Genomic DNA, 23,175 nt, shown 5'->3' with positions numbered 1-23,175 from the left:
TTTTAAAAACATCAAAATATTGGAAAGAGACTTAAAGATCTATCAACAGGGGATAAAGAACGGTACATCCATACAATGCGGTATCACAGAGCCATTTAAAAGAACGCGCTGGTGGAGCAATCCCCAGGTTACATTACGTGGAACAGTATCTGCTCCTGCCCTGGTTTTAAGAGCGTGTGTGTACTGTGCATGTCTGCACACACCTGTCTCTGGAAGGTGGCCTCTGCCACGAGACAGAGGGACAGGCACATTCTGATGCAATTTTTTTAACATGTAATATTTTAGTTAAAAAAAATTTGTACTAAATGCCATGTGATACGCTTCTTTGGACCCTGGAACAGAAACAGGACATTAGTGGGAAAACTGATGGCATCTGACCAAAGTCTGGGGTTGTGATGTTCCAGTGTCGAGTTCTTCATTTTGCCAGATCCCATGGTAATACTATAAGATACCAAAATCAGGGGAAGCTGGGTGAGGGGGATACAGCAGTGCTGTGTTATCTTTGCAGCTTTTCTGTAAATCTGAAAGTCTGCCAAACTTAGAAGTTTTTTCAACTTTTTAAATTTTAATGAAACCTGTCAAATTGCATCTGCAAAATGGTTGTGTCTGAGAATGAACAGGTTGAGAATGTGAAAGCTCATTCCCTTCCCTCCTGTCCTCTTGGTTCAGGTCGAAGAATTCCATCCACTGACTCCAACCCGCCTTCCGGTGGAAAGGGCTTCAAACTCCGAAGACAGCCTTCGGAGCCGAAACGGAGCTGCTGCTGACTGAGCCTTGGCCTCCAGGCTCAACGGTGAAGTAGGTGGTCCTGAAAGTTAGCGGGAGGGCTGGAGCCCTGTCGCCAGGGGTCGCCTCGCCGGTCTTGTATCTTCGGGCAACAAGGATTCACAGGAATTGACCGGTTCTGTTTCCTCTCTGGAGACTGCAGCAATAATATTTCAGTCTGTGGACTTCTCTTCTGTAAAGAATCTCTGGTGTACAAAGGGACTACATCATAGGCTTTTGACCTTGCTGAGAAGGAGTGTATAATTGTATAGATGGTAGGATTAAATTGTTGAGTAGTTTTGTAATCAAGAGTTTATGTAACATTTGTAAAGGGAAAATTAGCACTTTTGTGGTTCTTAAGGGAAGAAAAAGACCTTGTGGAGGTGATCATTTCCTTGGTTTCCCATTGGTACCCATGATACCATTTCCTTGGTGGCATTTAGAATGTGGTCGGTTGTCATGAATGGAGGGATGGCAGTTCTTATTATTTGAAGCTAAAATGGGTTATTTATAAGGGCTGACGGAGATGGTTTCACCCCTGCCGTCTCTAAAGCACTTTGCATTGGGTACATCAGCCCAGGACATGCACAGTAAACTCACAGCAGCAGGTGCATGCCTCACCCTGGGTTTGCATGTGTCACCAGCCACATTATTGGCACCTTTGTAAGGAAGCTGTCGCGATCAAGGTGGTGGTGGTAGAGAAGCTGCCTGGAATAAATTGAATTGCAGATGATCAAACTGACTAGCAGTGGTTTACAAAGAGAAGAAGAGAGAAAGTAAAGAAAGTGGTGTAAATGCTGTCAATTTTTTATTTAACCGAGATATTTTGGTGGGGGGGACAATGATCTGTTGCTTAGCATATGTAAAGTTGTAGTCTATATTTACGAGACCATTGCTTACAGATTATAAATTATGTAAATACATTAACAAATTCTGTGTTTCATTCAACACTCCATTTACTCTCGCACTGTGCCCGCCCATTTCGCAGCCTGTGCACAGGAGGCTCCTTGAAGCAGGTTGACATGGTGCAAAAGCTTAGAGCGCGTGGCTTGTGATCCGTCAGGATTTCTCTTCCCGCCACCTTCCCGCCACCTTCTCTTCCCCCCTTCCCTCCCGCCACCCCTGCCCCTCCAGTCCCATCTGGAAATCATTGTGAAGAAGTATGCCACTTTGACAAGCCTGACTAGCCCTTCCTAGCTTCGGGGCAAAAGGTTAAGGTCCCGAGCTCCCCACATTTACCTACCTGGTCTTGGGGGTAAGTTTCTTTTAGCTTTTACAGCGACCTCGGGCCAGCTGTTTTGAGAGAGCTCTCCTTGTTAACAATTTAGCCTGTCTTTCCGTCTCCCTTGTTTTCCCCTGCCTCTGTTAGTGGTTAAAGCTCTTTTCCCTCAGGGAGCCTACTGGGGTTTTAATGTAATCTAAAAATAAAGCACTAAAGTGAAGTTGGTGAAAATTTGTTCCTGGTCTAATTTGGCACCCTTCCAACCTGAGTATTGTAAGAGAAGGAAATGTACAAGATTAAATAGGAAATGAAACAGTTTGAATTTCAAACTAAATTGTGCTTTCAGAGCTATCCTTAAACTGAACAGTTGAAACTTTTAAAACTAATGGTTATTTCTTTGTGCCCCCCACTTGATACGGTTAGATTGTAATGGGAAAATTATAACTCAGATTAAGTAAAAAACGATTCCCTTTCCCCTGGTGTATGTCTTAAGCATTTGGAATTGCTTATTCTCTTATCGAAATCATATAGAAGGAATGTTGGTAGTGAAAATTCTAATGTTTTGTTTAAAATACGTGTGGACTCTGTGCCCCTGCGGCATCTAGCTTCCTTCCCAGCGTGAAATTAGCAAGCTTTCAGAGAGAATGCCTGATTCCAAAGGCTGGGCTCTTCACACCTGAAGGTGGTTTGGCTTTGTTTCATGTACTTCGAAATGGATCCGGCCATCAGGCCACCGCCCTGGTTTGTCCCTAACATTCCCACTGCTGGGCCTCTATCTCCATGACAACAACATAAAACAAAGGTTGCTGGATGCACGGAGAGGCGACGCGTGTGTGGCCCTTTCCCTCTTTTTTCACCAAAAGATCACACAAATCTGTGACCTTCACATGTTTTCAACCAAAGCTGTCAGTCAGCGTGGATGATTTCATGATGTCTGGGTGCACAGGGAAAGGCAAAGTGCCTCGGTGCCTCTCTTATTGGTAAGCCCTCCGAATGCCTCTCGTCCTATTGTGACACTTACTGCACGGAGCCCAGAACGGGTCCCTCCTTCAGCCCTCCGCAGCCGCCTTCTCATCCTGATTTCTCGTTCTCCTTCCCATGTGTTCCTCATGCGTTTCAGGGCCTCTCTTGCTCTCATTTTCCTCGGTCTGTCTCAGAAATTGCCATGGCTGTTTCTCATGTGGTGTCTTTTTAATGCTTAACAGTAACAACTACACAGTGCTTTCTCAGAATTCGTAATTCATACTCGATGAGAACAGGGGAAAAATGTTTTCAGTTATCTTGTTTGCTTCTCAAATGCAGGGATGAATATTAAAGTCAGAAACAGTGTTTTATTTTGATCCCACTTTGGATTATTCACCTAAAGAGTGATCTAGTACACGTTTTATATATTCTTTATTCTTATTTCTTATTATGAGAAAATTCTAGATTGTATAAGAATTGAGACATAGCCCATCTATAAAACTCTTCTTTTGGTTCTCTTATGACGCAGGGCCATCTTTAAAAACTTTGGGGACTGAAAAGAGAAAAAGCATTAATTAGCTGCAAGTGTATATTGATTCTTCTCAGAGAAATGGAAATCAGCTCTTCGCAGGTGTCCAATCTTAGTAACCATTGGTCTTAAGAACTCTCCTTTCACACAAGTGTTTTTCTGATTCTGTGATAACTCATTAACTGTCATTTGGTGATTAAAAGAACATAAAGTATGGGTATGATTAAGTGTCCTTCATTTTAAACTCTCTTTAAGAAGTGATTAGGGAGAAGTGCCTATCACAGGCCCTTCTGGTTCCAAATGAAACCTCCATCACCTGCTTTTCAACCACAGGCCACGTTCTACACATAGCAAAGGAAAGGTTTGATTCCTTTAGAATAACACACTTCCTGGTCGCCTGTGTGTGATTTTGTTTGAGGTGCCTGCCTCCCGTTGTACACAGGCTTCCTGGATTCCTCCCCACGTCTGAAAGGATTGACCCTCCTCTGTTGGAGGCCCGACCTCCTCTAAGTGGGCTGGTGTCCTTCTTGAGGTTGTCGGGTTTTATTATTTCTAAATATATAAAAAGGGAAAGAAAACCACATTTAATTTCAGAACTTCTCTTTACGTTTTGTGTTTATTTCTTTTCTGTTCTCAAGAAGGAAAATAGGTCTAGGAGACCTTCTAAATTAAACTCTGGGAGATAGAATAATGAAAATATCTTCAGACGACTATTCCATGGCTTTCCTGGAGGCGTCAAACCAGCGTATCTGTACTATTATGGCGTTGTGTTAAAATGGGCAGATTTAATTCAATCTACACTGCGCTAATTGGCATGTCAGCCTCAGAGCTTGAAAAGGCATTTGTTCACTGTTACATGCATCTTTTTACAGGCTGGGAGTAAGTTGCAAAAGAGGTTGTATAAATTCTTACAAGCATTTTTTCACTTGTTTTTTTCAGAACACGCTGAGAAAGTGATTCATGGCCCCTTAGTGTATAAGAAAATACACGCACAGTGTGTTATGTATATGACAGACGAGCCCCCTACACATTCGGATGTCTTTGCAAGAACCTGTATAAGTAATGAGAAAATCCTTTCCTTCTGGGGAAAAGTTATTAGAATCCCCTTAACTCTGATCTGTACTAGGTACCTGCTGTAGAACATCTGGGGGAGAAATGACAGCCCACAGACTCAGGCTGGCTCTTCTCTCCCAACTCATTAGGCTGCAAGTGTTCCTCCTGTCTCTGTAATGAAAGTTCAACAACAGTGATAAGCTAGAGAGTGGAAACCTGTAAAAATTCTTCATTATTTAAATTTGTTTTAAAGGGGCTATAGCAGCATGACTTGTTTGACTACAAGAGATCGTCTACCTCTTAACAGTTAATATTTTTTAAAAGAAGAAGCTAAATGTACCTTCAAGGGTCAGGCTGTGACTATATATATACCTGCCCTCAGTTAGCTTGGTCCATCAAAAATTTTTAAATGATTCAAGGTAATGTTTAGGAGATGTGTTTTAACACCTGTGGTACTATGATTCAAACAAACAAACGAACAAAAAAACAGTCCAAGCAACAAATTTATCCAGGAGATAAACATGATACTGTATAGTTTTAGCAAAGGGAGGCGGAGGTGAATTTAGCCTTGGACTGAAAGAAGTGACCTCTGCCCATTTCTCTTGCTTGTCTTGACTTCCAGTAATAGAAATCCAGGCAATGTGGTTATCCGGTTTTCATGAAATATTAATGGAATGCTGGGGCATTTGTCCTGTTTTATGTGCAAATGAAAGTCTAAAAAAAAATTAGGAGGGTATTACATTTTTCAGGAGCCCCCACTTTTTCAGTCTAAGAGAATGATAAGTGAGCAACCTGTTACTGATGAAGTTTCATTAGGCATAATGAAGAAAGAGAATAAATAGAACCGAGAATCTCCATCTTTCTCAGTGTGTCCTTCAGGATTCTCCTAGCATGTAAGGAAAATGATTTACTTCCCAAATCGAGAAGGACTTCCAGGGGCATAGATCAACTTTGATTTTTGGTCTGTACCATCAGAAATAACTAATATCTGTGTTCTTTCCTCTTAGAGTATAATCAGTTCCAGATAGGCTAGAACTGTTCGTAGCTTTCAAACAAAAGATTCAGAAGTTTAATAAAAAGAAAAATCTGAAATCTTCCATCTTTTCCTTTCATTATCTTGAACATTTTAGATAGATAGTAAGATTAGGATGTGTCATCAGTAGATAGTAGAATTAAAACCATGGAGTCTTAAAAAATTAAACAGAAATTTTAAAAAACTCATGGCCAGTTCATTTTCAGATCGGTGTGCATGGTCCTGGCGTCCGGTGCCTCATCAAAATGCTTCATAATTGAAACAAACAAACTTCTGGGTAGCTTTCCACGAACAGGAATTCAAGTGCCAGGAAGTCAGCCAGTTAATGGGAAATCCTCAGATAGGAATGATTTTTTGGACGAGCCTTCTCTAATTGGCAGTTTTAAACTGTAGACCTTAATCATCCCCTTTGCAATCCTGCAAAAGGAACAGAATGCTCCGGTTTCGATGCAGCTTCTCGATTCAGGAACTTTTTCGTGTTTCCAGAAGCAAATTGTTTAAAGCGGTGCTTCAGAGGAAATCATCTTTAAAACAGCATTTCACACACAGGGCTGACAATCTTTACTCAGAATTGCACTTATCCAAGAAACTCCCCGTCTTATGTCACGGAGAAAAGCCGAGCACCCCTTCTTCGCCTGGGCAAACCCAGCACCCAGTGAGCACCAGCTAGAGTGGGACAGGCCCGGGGGCGAGGTGGAGCACGCCCCCTCCCACTTCAGGAATCGTCAGCACCCAGCAGCGTGTGACATCAATTGGAGCTTAACCCTTAATTCATCGTTATCAATTTTTTCATGAAATTTATACTTGAATCATCAGTTTCACCCACTGGAAAATGTTGAAAGTGGGGCTTGAACTTGTGTACCTCCGCTGACTCTGCCTCTGCGGTTATTACCTAGTTTAGGAAACTTTCTTAATGGGGGTCATGCACGTGCTGTCCAAGCGACTGGTCGATTCAGCGTGGGGAGAATTAGCAGCAGCTGGCTAGTCAGAGCGACTGACGGGTGGCTGTTCTTCAAACCATTTGTTGTACTGTGTAGACGGAGCTTTATTGCCCTGGAAAAGATTTTTTTTTTTTTTTTTTTACTCTCATCCAGCCTCTCAGTCTTTCCATCATCTCCCTTTATGAGTCACTCACATGATTGTCGATCATGCCTCTGACCGTCTTAAGAACGGACGACTTGCCTTCTCTGCGATCGAAGCCGACTTCTTGGCCTTATTTCTCTTCTTCTCATTTTGCTGCGGGCTCTCCCTTAAAGACGCAGGGCGCCAGCCGCCTCCTCAGCGCGTGTGACATGCCTTCCCATGCCGCCTTACCTGGTCGCAGCGGTAAAGTTTGCCCACCACATCCAACAGGGGAAGCAGTAGGCAACCTGTACTGTCAGATCACACAAAGGCTAATTTTAGGGGAAGAAGTCCAATATTTCCAGCGAGGAAAAGGGCAGTACTAGCTTACAGTGGCAACATGGCTGCGGAACAAAATGTTTCTTACCGCGGGCGATGAGGCAGTTTAAGTGTCAGCACCTCGCTTAGTTTGTAATAGAACATTTGTTAAACTATGTAAAACCCCAAGTCTAAAGTCTTGGAGAGAAACGGCTGTGGAGATGAGCCTAGACATGTAAAAAAAAAAAAAAAAAAAAAAAAAAAAAAAAAAGCTAAGCCGTTGTACCAGCAATTCTTATTTCTCCTAAGAATGTCATGCCTTTTCAAGACCTGATGCAAGGAGTAAGATATTTGTGCCTTTCTATAATAGCGTCTATTATGAAAAAAATCAAGTTGCTTACAGTTTAGGCCGCCTTGTTGCACTACAAACAGCCCACATTTGTAGCCGTGGCTTCTCTGCATGACGCATCGCTTGATTACCTGTGATGAAATATTGTAATGATGGTTTGCCAAGCTTATATGGATGTTTGAAGACTTTATTTTTGCAGTCTTAACCTTGGGCTGGACCTAAGTCTATATATAAACTGTATGATGTCTGTACTGTTTGTAGATGCTGACGAAAGAAAACTTGGATCTTTTGATTTTTGTTGTAAGATTTTTCTTTTTACATTTAGGCTGGTAGTAGATAGTTGCAGTGGTGGTTGATTTGGCATACTTTTAAACTATATTGTTTTAGCTTGAATATTCTATACTAAACTTTTATAGAGTATAACATGCTAAGTCACTACAAAATTTGTTGTATTGTAAGGAGAGTGTAAACATTTTGTTAATAAAAATGCTATGTTTCCAGATATACGTATTTGCCTTTCAAGTGGTTTTTCTTTGTGATAATCTTTTTTTTTTTTTTTTTTTTTTTTTTGCGGTACCCGGGCCTCTCACTGTTGTGGCCTCTCCCCTTGCGGAGCACAGGCTCCGGACGCGCGGGCTCAGTAGCCATGGCTCACGGGCCCAGCCGCTCTGCGGCATGTGGGATTTTCCCGGACCGGGGCACGAATCCGTGTCCCCTGCATCGGCAGGTGGACTCTCAACCACTGCGCCACCAGGGAAGCCCTGTGATAGTCTTCATCACACGTTTGTCTTAACCAAATCTCCCGGAGTCATTTTAAAATGATTTTTGAAAACTGGAATGCCAGAACTTTGATAGCTGTAGTGTCTGGTGAGCAGCGCGGTATTTGTATCCATCAGTCCAGCTCCCAGCATCTCTCTCTTAGACAGCTCCTTCCTGTCCGTGTCCTTGCAGAGCTCAGATGGGGAACGATGATGGAGGCAGGCCTGCAAAGCCTCCAGCGAGCGTTTGGAGGGAATGCTGCTTCCCAACCTCGTGAGCAAAAAGTTTCACACCATCTTCTGTTATCTGCTGGATTTCGTCAGCGATGCCAGCATTTCCGTTGAGTGTGGACTTCAGCCCTGGACACCCTCAGTCCGTGCATTGCCCACAGAAGCACAGCTTCACACACTCGTTTTCTCTTTGATATCCCTCTACGAGAGGAGCACAGTTGTCTATATGCCATGGTTGTGTTGACAGGACAGATGTGTTCTAACGAGGGAACCAGAGAGAGCAGCAAAGCCAGGAGATGGACAGACTTGGGTTTGAGCTTCAGCTTAGCGCCTTTCTAGGCCGGGTGGCCTTAGACAGAGTTGTTAACCTCTCTGAGTTTCAGGGCCTTCATCTGTAAAATGGGAAGATAATAGAGCACCAACCACATGTGGCTGTTCAGGGGAGATACCTACATTGACAAAGAGTAAGTGCTCGCATATAATTTGTTTTTAAAGCATCTCCCTGATAATCTTTATCTGTTTCAGTTAAAGTAACTATTTGTCATTAGTTTGGTCTTTTGTTTGTTGCCATTTTTTTTTTGAAACGTAACATACAGGAAGTTCCATAAATCTTGTATACACCTCAATACATTTTCACAAAGGAGACATACCCACGTAACTACCCCTCAGCTCAAACAGCAGGACATCATCACGTCCCGGAAGCTCCACCTTGCGCCTCTCTGGAGGAGATTAATTTTGAACTTTACCATACATAGCATTTGGAACCGTAGTGTATGTACTCCTGGGTCTGGCTTCTTTCATTCAACATGGGCTGCAGTATTCACATTCATTCTCACTGCTCTATCGTATTCGACTGTGTGAATAAACTACTGTTTATCCATCCTGCATTGATAAGCGTCGGGCTGTCTCCAGATTTTTGCCATTACGAATGTACCACAACAAACATTCTTACACGTGTCTTTGGTTCCCGTATACAGAGTTCTGCTGGACATATACCAGGGAGTGGAGTTACTGAGTCATGGAAGAGAGCTATATTTGTAGATTGGTTGATTCATTTTTGCTTCAGTAGGTGCAGCTTTCCTAGCGTGGCATATCACTAGAACTCCCACCCACAGCGTGTAAGAATTGCAGTTGCACAGCATCCTTGCCAGCACGTGATATATTCTTCTCCATTTTAGCTGTTCTTGCAGGGTGTAGTGGTATCATACGGTGGAATTTGCATTTTCCTATTCAATGTGTTTTTTAGTCCATATCCCCCAGTGTTACAGTACATACACCCACAGCTAGAGCTGCGTGTGTGGGGAGATGAAGGAGGATGATGCGAGGTATGGCGGGGACCCCCAAACCCAGCGTCAACTCCCAGGTCCTTTATCTGGCTACTGGAGAAGATAGACCAGAAAAGGCCATAGATGAAGTTGAAAGGTGAACCAAAACGTTGGGGGGGGGCGGGGGGGGGGGAATGTTTGCCGCATATATGATGGAATGGATTACTATCTAAGTCTGCTAAGAGTGTCCAGAACCACCCTCAAAAAAGGAAATAAAAGGACCCATTACATGAAAAGACAACTCACAAGAAAGAAAAGACACATAGCAAATGAACAGGTTAAAGAGGATAAACTACACTAATGCACATCCAAACCAGTGAGCTACTCTTTGGCCTGTTGGTGAGAGGGAAGCACACCAAGCCCTCTGTGGGGGGGACCCCTCCCTTGGTCCCCATCTAAAGGCATCACCGCCTGAAGATACTGTAGAAGGATTCACACAAAGAATAGTCTTTGCAGCCTTGCTTATAACTTCTGGAAAAGGAGCATAAAGGAAACAAAACTGTCACATACAAATTAACATGGAAAGGTGTGCCCGATATATTGTTGAGTGAAAAAGAAGATCAGGGTGTGTGTAGAGTATGGGTCTATTTGTATAAAACAAATTATGCACGTACACACATTTATATGTGTGCATGCTTGCAAAATCTCCTCCCTGAGGAGAGAGGCTTGGTTACAGAGCTGTTAACTTTTTTTCACTTTCTGCTTTATCTGTACTTCTATAGTTTTAAAACTTTTTTACTGCGTGTTAGGTGTGGATTTTTTCTTATTAAAAAAAAAATCATGGGGACTTCCCTGGTGGTGCAGTGGTGAAGATTCCATGCTCCCAATGCAGGGGGCCAAGGTTCGATCCCTGGTCCAGGAGGTAGATCCCACATGCATGCCACAACTAAGAGTTCGCATGCCACAACTAAGGAGCCCGCCTGCCGCAACTAAGACCCGACACAACCAAATAAATAAATAAATAAATATTCTTTTTGAAAAGTCATGAACTCCTGCACCCTAATTCACTCTTCAGATTCTTCATGAAAACTGGCTCAATACATACACTGAAGTTGCATTGGTCTTATTTTTCCTTTTTAAAACACACACACAGGGACTTACCTGATGGCGCAGTGGTTAAGAATCCGCCTGCCAATGCAGGGGACATGGGTTCAAGCCCTGGTCCGGGAAGATCCCACATGCCGTGAAGCTACTAAGCCCGTGTGCCACAACTACTGAGCCTGCGCTCTAGAGTCTGCGAGCCACAACTACGGAGCCCATGTGACGCAACTACTGAAGCCCGTGCGGCTGGAGCCCGTGCTCCACAACAAGAGAAGCCACGCAATGAGAAGCCCATGCACCGCAACAAAGAGTAGCCCCCACTCGCTGCAACTAGAGAAAGCCCGTGTGCAGCAACGAAGACCCAATGCAGTCAAAAATAAATAAATAAATTAAAATAAATTGTAAAAAAATAAAATAAAACACACACACACACACTCCTTCAATTTGGTTAGTAAAAAGCTTAGAGCCGGATTGGGGCAAGTGTTTAGAAGTTTACAGTCCACAATTATTCTGATATCTTTTCAAGTTGCCCTAAATCCACCTAGAAGAAAGGGTGGTGGGGAGAGTATAAATAAATATGTTAAGAAAAAGAATATTAGACTGACTGTCACCTGTCAAAATAGTACCATTACAGAAGCCAGTCTCATTTATAGATGCCAAGAAAAAGAGAAGACTGTCAAAAGGGGAGAAACAAATTAGCACACACCCGAAACAAACAGAGATGTTCTAAATGCAGACACAAAACAACTGGGCTTTATTTTTCCACAAGCGACTGGCTGTTGCCTTACAGCGTATGAGAACTAAATCATGGACCCAGGTTTCTAAGCAACCTTAATGTTTATTGCAGATTTTTTTTCCCCTTTAGAACTTAAGAACAAGATTTCCATTAAGATGGCATATTATAAAAATAAACTGCAAAGCCTTTAAAATTTTCCAGTTGTTTGGCTTATAATAACACTAGCCAAAAACATGATTCTCCACTGAAAATGTCAGTGTTGGTTGGGAAGTCAAGCATCGTCAGCCTCCTAGGATTTACCAAGAGTATTAAATTATCAGTTCTCTTTATACCCTTTCTGAGAGACTGCTGGAGATTGTAAGGGAGAAGAAAGGAAGAAAAGACTTCACAGCTAACACCTTGTCAAAATGAATCACTGTGTTAGTAATGATTTTAATCAGACCTCTGGTCACTTAGATTTTTTTTTTTCCGCGTAACCTTTCAGCATCTTGCAGGAAACAATGTAAGAACGCAGAGATCACCTTTTAAGATGTGTTCATAAAGCTGATTTATATAACCACAGGTATCACTGTTAAAGGGGTGGGAAACAGGACAAGAGGGTCAGAATTCCCTTTATTAATACACAGTGTAGAATATTATCACCTTCAGGCCTCTGTTAAATAAAATATATGGAAAACATAATGGGAAAGCTACCAAGGCTCCACTCCATTAGAGAAAGGTCACTTTTAAGAAGAAAACGGTAGGCTTGTGAATGTAAGTGTGAGGTTAATGTACAGTATTAGGGCACAGAGTCCATACCCAGGGTATACTATCATCAACATTAGAATTTCAATCAGCTGCCCCAGCGATGGGGTCAGGTCACATCTTCTTTGCATATAAATGGAACACATCATAGTTTTTGAAAAAAGTGAAAAAAAAAACAAGGAAAAAAACAGATGCTACAGCAATGACAGGAAATCTTTACCACCAGGGTGATAGGAGGTCTGAATCACCGGTTATGAATACACGGGGCCACCCAATTGTAAAAGATCCCACTGAGAATGTTTTAAATTTTATCTTTATGCTTTTTATGTCCAATGTGATAACCTCACGTTACAGAAATAGGATCTCCGTGGGTTTTCTTTCCCTGGTTTTAAGTTACTTCTCCCCACACGCATCTCCTTCTGAATGTAATAGGAGATGGGAACATGGGTAGATAAGCGGCAGATTTTATAAATGGGCCGTTAGCAACCTCGCAGTGCCGAAAGGACAGCCTCTTATGGTACAGATATGGAGATGATTATTGTGTGAAACAAATCACCACCACCACCACCCCCAAAAAAAAAAACCTCAGCCACCTTGAGTGGAAGACCAGCCTGGAAAGGCTCCTTGGCATGAGCTGGATTAAAATGATGTACAGGCTTAAGGGATCCAGTAATCTTGAAGAGATGTGGTAAAATGACATTTACTTGGGCTCTTCTCTAAACTGAATGACTCCGGGCTCATTTTTCGAAGGGGGCTCTAAGGGCAACCAGAAGACATTTAGTATTTTGCTGACTCAGTGACTGCCTGAACTTCGGCTGCCTCCTCTGCAAGTCAACGTGTGATTTTATTTGCTAAATGATAATGATGCCGACTTCATGGGGCAACTGTGAACAGCTAATGATGGCAAGCCGTCAAACTCTATAAATCAATATTATTAATCGCACCAATAATAAACATACAAATTCCATTATTAGCCCTAGCATCCGACAGCCTGTTACAAAACCACACACATTGAGTACCTGCTTTTCTTCACCAGGGTTCCTCTGGGGACTTCTTTCTTATTTCTGTATTACAGGCTAAAAAATATAAGAGTTTGTCTTTGTTTTTCATAATGCTGTAGTTTAAATAAAAATACACCCACACATGCCTGTGAGTACACACACAAACACAAAATGAAGCAAAGGCAATGACTTAAATTGCAAAGTACCATGAGAAAAAGACAAAAGATGTCTTGCAGCCGCAGCAGCAGAATAGCACGGGATGAGAAGGGTTTGCACCGGAGAACTCTGAGGCTTGGGGTGGGGCGCTAGGGGATGGACAAGAACAGCTGAAGGGGCAGAGTGCCTGTGCCCATGGGCACTGCTGCCTACAGCCGTGGCGAGACAAATGCCACCCCTTCCCCTCCCAGGTACCAGCTTTCAGAGGCTGATCCATCATCATTTATCACTTGTATCGTCAAATGTTAAAACACTCCTGCCACCGCAAAGACCTACGTCTCAGACACGGAGAAATAAATAGATGAAAGATCACGACAGGGTTTTATGACCCCTGTCACACAGCATGCGCTATCACAACACAAATACGTTAGGACCTCACGAGGGAATTAATCTTCCGAGAGATAAAGCTGGTTCTTTGTGATACCTTTCCCATGGGAGGAAATAACTGCGGGTATCTACTACATGCCCCTTTTTCTAATCGCTACGAATGAAGAATCGTTTGCTTTTATTGAACGAAAGATGGGGGGATGGGGGATGCCTTCACCAAGTTACAAACTGATGATGAAGGGCCAGTTTTTAATGCCCTGTTTCCTGGGTGTGCCGTATTTGGGGTGAGAGGGATTTACCTATGCGATGAACTCATTTCCTTCACAAGGTGCCAAAAATCTCTCCCTGCAATGAGTAAAATCTCCAGGAACAGAACAGCTCCCAAGCCCACACAGCATACAAGCCTCCCAGACGCAACACAAGAGACCGGGAGAGCTGTCTGCAATGCCACCCTCGTGGTCATAGCTAATATTTTATTGAGGAATTACTATGTGCCAGGCACAGGGCACTAAGAACTTTACTTGCATTCATTCATTGCATCCTCCCCAAACCTTAGAGAGGGAAACTTTGATTATTCCCCACGTTACAGATGAGGCGTGGGCAGGGAAGGAAAAGCAGCTCCTGGCAGCCGGGAGCTGGCCTGGCACCCACAGCTGGTCCTGATGTCCTCTCTCCTGTTGAACGGAATTCCACAGGGCACCAGCATCCCACAGGGCCACTCCGTGACCAGGGTGGGTCGAGACAATAACAAGACCCCTCTGTCATCCTTCTGAGCCCAGACAAAACAAGGACGTTGTCCAAACCCCCCAAACTGACCTCTCCCAGCTAATCTGAGTGATGGGTAGGCTACTGCGCTGCCAGTTGGTTACAGCTGTAAGCTGCCTCTGGTCTGCCCTCCCTTGCATCTAACCCAGAGTGAAACCCTCCCTCATCTCGCTCCCTTCGGGTGTTCTGAGCTGCCTCCTCTGCACTGCAGTGAGCAATGACGCCCCCTCAGTCCGCTGCAGCTGTGTCCCGGGGCATTGGCTGGAGGGCGTTGCCCACAGCTTAGGAACCTGCGGGGGGGGGGGGGCGGTTGGGGGGGGTCACACACCTAGTACATCTCAGAGCTGCTAAACTGGTCTGTGGCCCAGGCAGCAGCCTCCACCACCCAGATAGGGTCAGCAAGGCCTTTCCCAGCGTGAGATGATGGGGTCTGCTGCAGCTGTCTGGATTTCCTGAGAACGCTGCCTTTGCTTTACATAGTGTGATCACTTGTTTTTGTTTCCCCGCGCCCAGACAGAAATGCAAAGTCGTGACAGTCACTTGAAAATCTGTGGCCCTAAGCATTCCTGGGAGCAGGGCACAGGAACACGGAAGTGGAGAAAGCAAACCTTAAAACACCTCCGCCGCAACACCTGTCCCTCCCTCCCTCTCACCAGCGCTCTCTCCTGCCAACCCCTCCCGCCCTCCAACCCTGGGCCCTCCCGGGCCCTGCTGGGCGGGCTCTGCCACCCAGTTCTGGGGGGTCGTGTCGCAGGGGACTCCTCTTCTTCTGAGCCTGGTGTCTGGGGCTGCAGCAAGGTGTCTATTCTCACAGGGCCCTGGGGGTGGCCAGTGGGTCAGAAAGACAGCGGACGTGGGGGGACTCGAAGCTGCATTCTCAGAGCAAGCAGAGTTTTTAATCAGATCAGTAAAAACTGCCGTTTTCTATTGACAGCTTCCTTCACTGGTGGCTTTTTTTTTCTTTTTTTTAATGTACTAATGTCATCTATTTGGGGTGGCTTGGGAAAGAGGCCCATAGAGATGACCTGGAGGGTCCAACACTGGGACCTGGAGGCTCTGTCTTGCTTGTCCGGCTGGGCCTGGGACCTGGAGGCTCTGTCTTGCTTGTCCGGCTGGGCCTGGACGAGGGGTCTGCGTGTCTTTTGTCCCTCGGTCCCCACGCTCGGGTGGTGTGCCCCCTCCGTGAGGGAAGGCCACTCACATGCTGGAAAATCACTCGGGCTTGGGGAAAAGCGAGGTTTGCAAATTACACACACACACACACACACACACACACACACACACACACACACACACACACACACACACACACGCAAATGCACAAATGGAGGTGTCCCCTGTCCCCTGAACACCCCCCGACAAACTGGAAATGATCTATGGGACCGCTATCAGCTCTCCCCACAAGGAGAGCAGGCTTACCGCGTCTCATCAAACACGCATCACGTAGCGCCTCTCCTCACACCGCCGGCGGAGGGGGGGAACAGGGAGGTAAATATGCCTTCCTAACCCCTAAGGAGCTTGGAATCTAATTATCTTCTAGAGATCCTTTGGGGATCTGCTTAATAAATCAATACCAATGATTTGTAATTAGAATATCAATTATTTGTATGCAAATGTGGCCTTCTGGGTGCTTGGGGACGAGGCCTAAGGATGGAAAAGACTCTCCCCACCCTACCTTCAAATTCTTAATTACATTATTTCGTTCATTCATCAGACATGTATTGAGCGCAGAGATGGGGACCACAAATCCATCCCCCCGCAGGTCGCTCCCAGTCAGGAATGACGAACCAAGGGAGCTCAGGGCAGCAGGGAGAGCTTGCTCCTGGGCAGGGAAGGGAGAAAGCATCCGTCTCCTTCCCCTGAGCAGGGAGCCCTTCCCAAGCCCTCCTGCCTGAGCCTGGAGGGCCCCCCTCTTTGGACAAGGGTTAGGCCACCTCGGGCCACACGAGTGCACCCCTGTTTGCAAAGAAGTGGGGTGGCTCTGAGTCCATGACCCTCCACCTCCATCTGGGCCGGTTTGGAGCTGCGGGGTCCACGTGGGTTTTAACACAGCGTATGTGTGAACTGGTCCTGAAATTTCAATACCTGGTGACCCTGGATCCTCTTCCCTCCCTCCCTCCCTCCTCTACTGATTGCTGTGCTTGGAGGCTTCGCTAGGAGCTCACATCCAGCGGGATCCTTATGAAGCTCGTGTCCTAGTGGGGAGAGGGGCCGCATATAAATAGATCAGTAATTCCACGTTGACAAGCGCTGGGAAGGAACAGCCTGGCTTAGAAGCTGGTGTCAGGGAAGCCTCACAGAGCAGGCTTCTCAGGCGGGTGTCCCGTCCAGCTCACACCCACCCGCCTTTGGACCTCCGGCGCCCACCACTCCCCTCCCGAGGTTCGTTTTCGCCTGTGCGCACGTGTCTCCACATGTGACCGGGACCTAGCCCGGTGCTCCATGCGCAGCAGGCGGTCAGGAAGTGGTCGAATGACGGTGACAGTGTCAGGTGGCCCTGGGAAGGCCCCCGCAGGAGAGGGAACAGCCAGTGGGAAGGGCCTCGGGCAGGGCCACGGGATTCTGTGGTCGTCCCCCAGTCCCTCACTGTGGTCTCCACTTCTGAGAAACGCACCCCACCCTCACCCCTGTGGTTCCTTTCATCCACGTCCGCGTCCTCCAGCTCCAGTTTCTCACTCCTCTTGGGAGAGTGTTTAAACCTCCCTGTGCCTTGGTTCCCTCAGCTTCAAACTGGAGAAAGTGATGTTATCACTCATCGTTTTGAGAATGTAGGAGAAACCCGTGCCTCTCAGGATGGTGCCAGTCATGTGGCACTTGGTCCTCGGAGGCTACAGTTGATGGTGACATCACTCCAACCCCCAGTCAGCTTCCAGAGCATCTCTGTGAAAAATAAACTGGCTAAATGCAGTGTGGTATCCTGGACTGGATCCGGTAAAAGGACATTTGTGGAAACGCTGGTGATGTCCAAAAACAGTCTGGAGTTTACAATGATAAACGTCCCAATGTTGCCACCACAGTTGTGTAAAATGATGTAAAATGATAACATTGGGAAAACTGGGTAAGGAGTAGATAAATCTCTTTGTACCACTTTTTGCAACTTCTCAGTAAGTCTAAAATTGTTGCAAAGTTAAAAGTGTACTTAAGAACAATACATTTTCCTTTTTGTTTTTGCTTTGAGCATTTTATTTATTTTTAAGGCTTTCTAACTATTGGAATGGTTTTATTTATGTATTTATTTTATTAAAGTATAGTTGTGCTATACAGTAGGTCCTTGTTGTTTATCTATTTTAGGTATAGTAGTGTGTATATGTTAATCCCAAACTCCTAAGTTATCCCTCCCCCTCTTCTCCTTTGGTAACCATAAGTTTGTTTTCTATGTCTGTGGGTCTCTTTCTGAAAAACAATGCATTTTATATGTATAACTGAATCACTTTGCTGTATACCTGAAGCACTGTAAATCCACTATATTTCAATTAAAAATAAATAAGTAAAACAATACATTTAAAAAACAAAAATGAAAAAAAATTTAACAAAATGAAACAAACCAACAAAACAAAGAACCAATGCATTTGGTCATGTTACTCATCTGGATAGGACATCCTCTAGGATAGCCAAGGGTGACACCTAGACTCTATAGCACAACGGAAGGCCCATCACCCTGGCCCTTGCTGGTACGCTTCTCAGTGCTTTGGTCTCCTCGTCTGTAAAGTGGGGCTAGATCACCCTCTTGACATGGTGATGATTAAACAAGTTAATATAAACAAAGCACTTGGGGCAGTATCTGGCCCACACATACACACTCAATACATGGGAAGTAGAGGTCCATGGGAGATGAAGGTCAAAGGTGCTATGTTGCTGGCTTTGAAGATGGAGGAAGGGGCAAGAAGCCAAGGTCTGTGGCCAACCTCCAGGAGCTGGAAAAGGCAAGGAGCCTGCAAATGGAGCACAGATGGATTTTAGCCTTGCAAGACCCATTTCAAACTGCTGACCTCCAGAACTGTAAGATAATAAACGTGTGCTTTTTAAAAAAATTTTTTTTTTCATCTATCTATCTATCTATCTATTTTGGCTGCGCCAGGTCTTCACTGTAGCATGTTTAGTTGCGGCATGTGGGATCTTTAGTTGTGGTATGCAGACTTCCTAGTTGCGGCAGGCAGACTCTTAGTTGCGGCATGCATGTGGGATCTAGTTCCCCAACCAGGGATCGAACCCAGGCCCCCTTCATTGGAAGCGCAGAGTCTTACCCACTGGACAACCAGGGAAGTCCCGTGTGCTGTTTTAAGCCACACTTTTGTGGTCATTTGTTACAGCACGATAGGAAACAAATACGTATGCTAACCTACTGCCTGACACAGAGCAGGAGCTAAATAAATTTGAGAAAGTTTTATTACTCCTTGCCTTTCCCCAGAGAGGCCCTGGCAGGCCGTGTACCCCAGGGCCTTTGCATTTGCTATTCCTCTACTTGGAGAACTCTTCCTTCTCTTTTCTGTCTGGCAAGATCTTTCCTACTGTTTTCCCAAGATTATTCTCTAATACCCTATGAGCTTTTAAGTTTTCTCCCAGTCCTCAGAGTAAAGTTCATTGTCTCTTGGTCTCTTTCTTCTTGACTCCCCTCACTAGACAGTAAGGTCCTTTGTAGCCAAGGTTAAATCTATCCACTGCAGGATGCTGATGCAGTGGATCCTGGGAAATGCTGCTTGGATGAGTGAATGAATGAAAGAGAGAACGAGTGAGTGACTGACTGAAGCCAGGAAGGATGGGTGGGATTTGGACAGCCATGGGTGGCGGCATTTCCGAAGCAGGAAAGGGGGTGAGATACCAGTTCAACAAAGCCACCCATTTCTTCAATGTGCTTCAACCTTATGCATTCTGGTTATCAAAGAATTTGAGGGTCAGAGAGCAACAGTAACTGATTGCACTATAGAGAATGCCAATTTAGGTGTTTGAAAATCCAATAATAATATTTTAAATAAACTTTTAAATTTAGAATAGATTTGGAGTTACAAAAAATTTGCAAAGCCCGGGGGGAGGGATAAAATAGGGATTTGGGATTAACATATACACACTTCTGTATATAAAATAGATAAACAACAAGGACCTGCTGTAGAGCACAGGGAACTATACTCAATATCTTAAAATAACCTATAAGGGAAAAGAATCTAAAAAAGAATATGTATATGTATAACTGAATCACTTTGCCATATACCTGAAACTAACACAACATTGTAAATCAACTATATTTCAATAAAAATTCTTTTAAAAAGAAAAGTTGCAAGGATAGTAAAGAGAGTGTCTATGTGCCCAGCACCCAGTCTCCTCTATCTCTAACGTCTTCCATGTGATACGGTTTGTCACAACTAATGAACCACTATTCATGTAATGACCATGTTACTGTTAACTGAAGTCCATATTTTATACAGATTTCCTTGGCTTTCCCTGATGCCCCTTTTCTGTTCCAAGACCCCACCTAAGACACCACGTGACATTTAATCATCACATCTCCTGAGGCTTCTCTGGGCTGTGACAGTTTCTAAGACTTTCCTTGTTTTTGATGACCTTGACAGTTTCAGGAGTGCTGCTCAGGTATTTTGTAGGACGTCCCTCAGTTTGGGTTTTTCCAATGTTTTCCTTGTGATTAGACTGGAACTGTGGGCTTCTGCGGGGGGGGGGGGAATACCACAGAGGTGAATTGCCCTTCTCATCACATCGTATCAAGGGTCCATGCTCCCACCATGACTCATCATTGATCACCTGGCTGGGGTACCATTCGCCAGGTCTCTCTTCATAGAGCTACTATTTCCCTACTTTCCATCTTGTACTCTTTGGAAAGAAGTCACTAAACATAGCTGTCACTCAGGGGGTGGGGGGTTATTTCCCACCTCTCTGAGGGAGGAATAGCTAACATAGATTATTTGGAATTCTTCTGTCTTTTCTACTCTATTTACTCAATGAATGATTCATATCAGTATGGACTCATGGATATTTATTTTACTCTTCAGGTTATAATCCAATACTATGCTATTGATCGCTGTTGCTTAAACTGTTCCATTGGGAACTCTTTCACTGGCTCCTGTGTCCCTTTGACATACCACCTAGTTTTGTCTTTTGAGCACTTCCTTATTTCCAGGCACTCTAAGATGCTCCAGGTCCATTTCATATGTTCCATGCTCCCTTCTTAGAATCAGCCATTTTTCTGTGGCATCCTGGTTCCATTTATTGGGAATGATATTAGAAACTGAGATCTGAGAGCTGGGTGCAATGAAAATATTTTAACATGATAAAATAGATAAACGACAAGGACCTACTGTATGGCACAGGTAAATATATATGTGTGTGTGTGTATATATATATGTATATATATAATATATATTTATATATATATAATATATATATTTATATGTATATTATATATATAAAACTGAATCACTTTGCCATACACCAGAAACTAACACAACATTGTAAATCAACTATACTTCAACAAAAAGTTGCTTGTTTTGGAAAAACAAGATAAGAAAGTATTTTAACATGAAAACTCTCTTCATGAGACTCCTATTTCTGGCAGTATGGAGGAGGACTGGATATTCTGCGTGACCCTCCCAATCAAAACAACTCGCGTTCTAAGAGCATCGAGCAGCTGGAACCAGGGGTGCTCTGATGCCAAAAAAGAAAGGGAGAATGAAACCCTCGTTGAGAAGCCGAGTCCTGGAGCTGGGTTCTGTCCTGGAAAACTGAAGTTGTGAGCGTGATTTTCTCAGTCTTTTGGGTATCATAGGATGAAAGACAAAGTTCAGGGCCCACCCTAGGTAGGGAGTCTAGCAGGGGCCTTCAATGTACAGTCAGCTGAAAATACTGCCCCCAGCTCCAAAGGGAAGGGAAAAGGCCATTTCCTCCGAGATTCGTGAAAACAGGGCAACTTTCCAAAGGTTTGAGGTTACCCTGGCTGGTGCCCATCCCTGCCTCCTACCTGGCAGAAGCCTGGATATTCCACAAACGGCACAACGATGTTTCCTGCCCCATGTGCTCTACTAGGACCTTGCCACACTCCCATCCGGAAGTAGAGTCTCTGTCCCCTCCCTTTGAACCTGGACAGGCCTCTTGACTGCCTCGAAGGATAGAATGCAGTGCATAAGTGGCCCTGGGTGACTTCTGACACCAGTTTACAAAAGGTGACACAGCCTCTACCTGGCTCACCTGTTCTCTGTTTCTCTCTCCCTCTCTCAGTGTAACTGAGCAGGACCCTATGGGGCCTTCCCAGACCAGGACCTGACCCTCTGCTCCCTGCCATGCCCTCCACCTGCCTTTTGTCTGTAGAAAAACTTTAGAAAAAGAATAAATTTAATCAGAGAAGTGAGGAAATGCAGAAAGAAAGGAAAACAGTCAATCAAGACAAAATAATAACGTTTAGCTGTTAAACAAAGTCAAGGACCTTTGGTTCCTCCTCAAGGGCTAGAGGTAATATTCTGAGCCACGTCCTGTGAGCTGTTTTGTAGATTCTGAAACCCCCACCAGGTGGAAGAAGTTAACTGTATGCTGCCCACAAGCATGGAGACCCCAGACCAGTTAGACCCAGAAGGTTGATGATGTTGACTGCCGATTACCTCACCACCAGCCAATCAGAAGAAAGTCCACGAGCTGATCACACACCCCACAACCCCTCTCCCTCACCCCGTCTTTAAAACCTTTCCCTGAAAGCCCTTGGGGAGTTTGGGTCTTCTAAGCGCTGTCTGCCTGGACTCCTTGTTGGCGCCCTGTACTAAATGTCGCACTTTCCTTCACCACGACCCAGTGTCAGTAGGTGGGCTTTACTGCGTGCAGGCAAGTGGACCCAAATTGGGCTCAGTAACATCAGGACACTGGCTTTCAAGCCCTGAGCTGCCATGTAGAAAGTCCTGTCCCCTGCAGCCTCCATGTGGAGGGACTATGTGGGCAAATGTGAAGTCAGAGGGCAGTGGCCATGGAGCCCCAGGTGTTCCAGCTGCTGAGACCTCCTGGCCAGGTGCCAGACGTGTGAGCATGTGAGCCTTCCTGTGGTTCCAGCCTGTAGAATGGGGAATTTGGACTTGGCCAAATCAAGGTCTGGCCTTTGTCCAGCCTTCTGGGGGGTGATCTCTGGACCCTTGGGATTTTGTGACTGATAGGAGTATCTGTTTGCCTGAGGGTCATACTGGATAATCTTCACAATGTGATATAGGGCACCGGAGTGGGGAGGTGCATATGCAGATAGCCTGAGAAAGGGGACTGGCCACGCCAGAAAGAGCAACAGTGTGACTTAGGGTCACATGATATCAGTTGAACCTGGAGACTGAAACAGCCCTATGGGCAATTGGTGGACCAATTGTGCCTATGTAATGGAGCCCCAATAAAAACTCTGGAACTCTGGACACAGAAGCTCAGGTGAGCTTCCCTGGCTGCTGATGCTCTGTACACATTGTCACACATGGACCCTGAAGAGTAACACTTCCCAACCCTGCAGGGAGAGGGCAACGGGAGCTCCACGTTTAGAATCCTCTGCCACATGCGCTTCCTCACTTGGCCGATGCGAATCTGTGTCCTTTTCCTGTAATCAACCATAACCATGAGTCCTTTTCCTGTAATAAACCATAACCATGAGCACACCAGCTTTCATGAGTTCTGTGAGTCCCGCTATTGAATTGTCACACCTGAGGGTGATTTTAGGAGCACCGCCTCCCCTGACACTGGCCATTGGTGTCTGAAATGAGGGCCGTCTCAGGGGCCA

General features: G+C 44.9%; 1 protein-coding gene across 1 annotated transcript in view; it reads left to right on the top strand.

Annotated features, from left to right (window-relative positions):
• RAB22A (RAB22A, member RAS oncogene family) overlaps nt 1–8,071 on the top strand; it is a 52,871-nt gene extending 44,800 nt beyond the window's left edge. The window contains exon 7 of the mRNA XM_079943738.1: nt 670–8,071. Within this exon, the coding sequence (XP_079799864.1) occupies nt 670–767 (98 nt within the window). The 3' untranslated portion in view covers nt 768–8,071. The remainder of the gene's footprint in view (nt 1–669) is intronic.
• The last annotated feature ends 15,104 nt before the right edge of the window (nt 8,072–23,175 follow it).

Source organism: Stenella coeruleoalba (assembly GCF_951394435.1).
Source record: "Stenella coeruleoalba genome assembly, chromosome: 15".
Classification (NCBI taxonomy): domain Eukaryota; kingdom Metazoa; phylum Chordata; class Mammalia; order Artiodactyla; family Delphinidae; genus Stenella; species Stenella coeruleoalba.
This window is presented reverse-complemented; position numbering and strand designations above follow the sequence as displayed.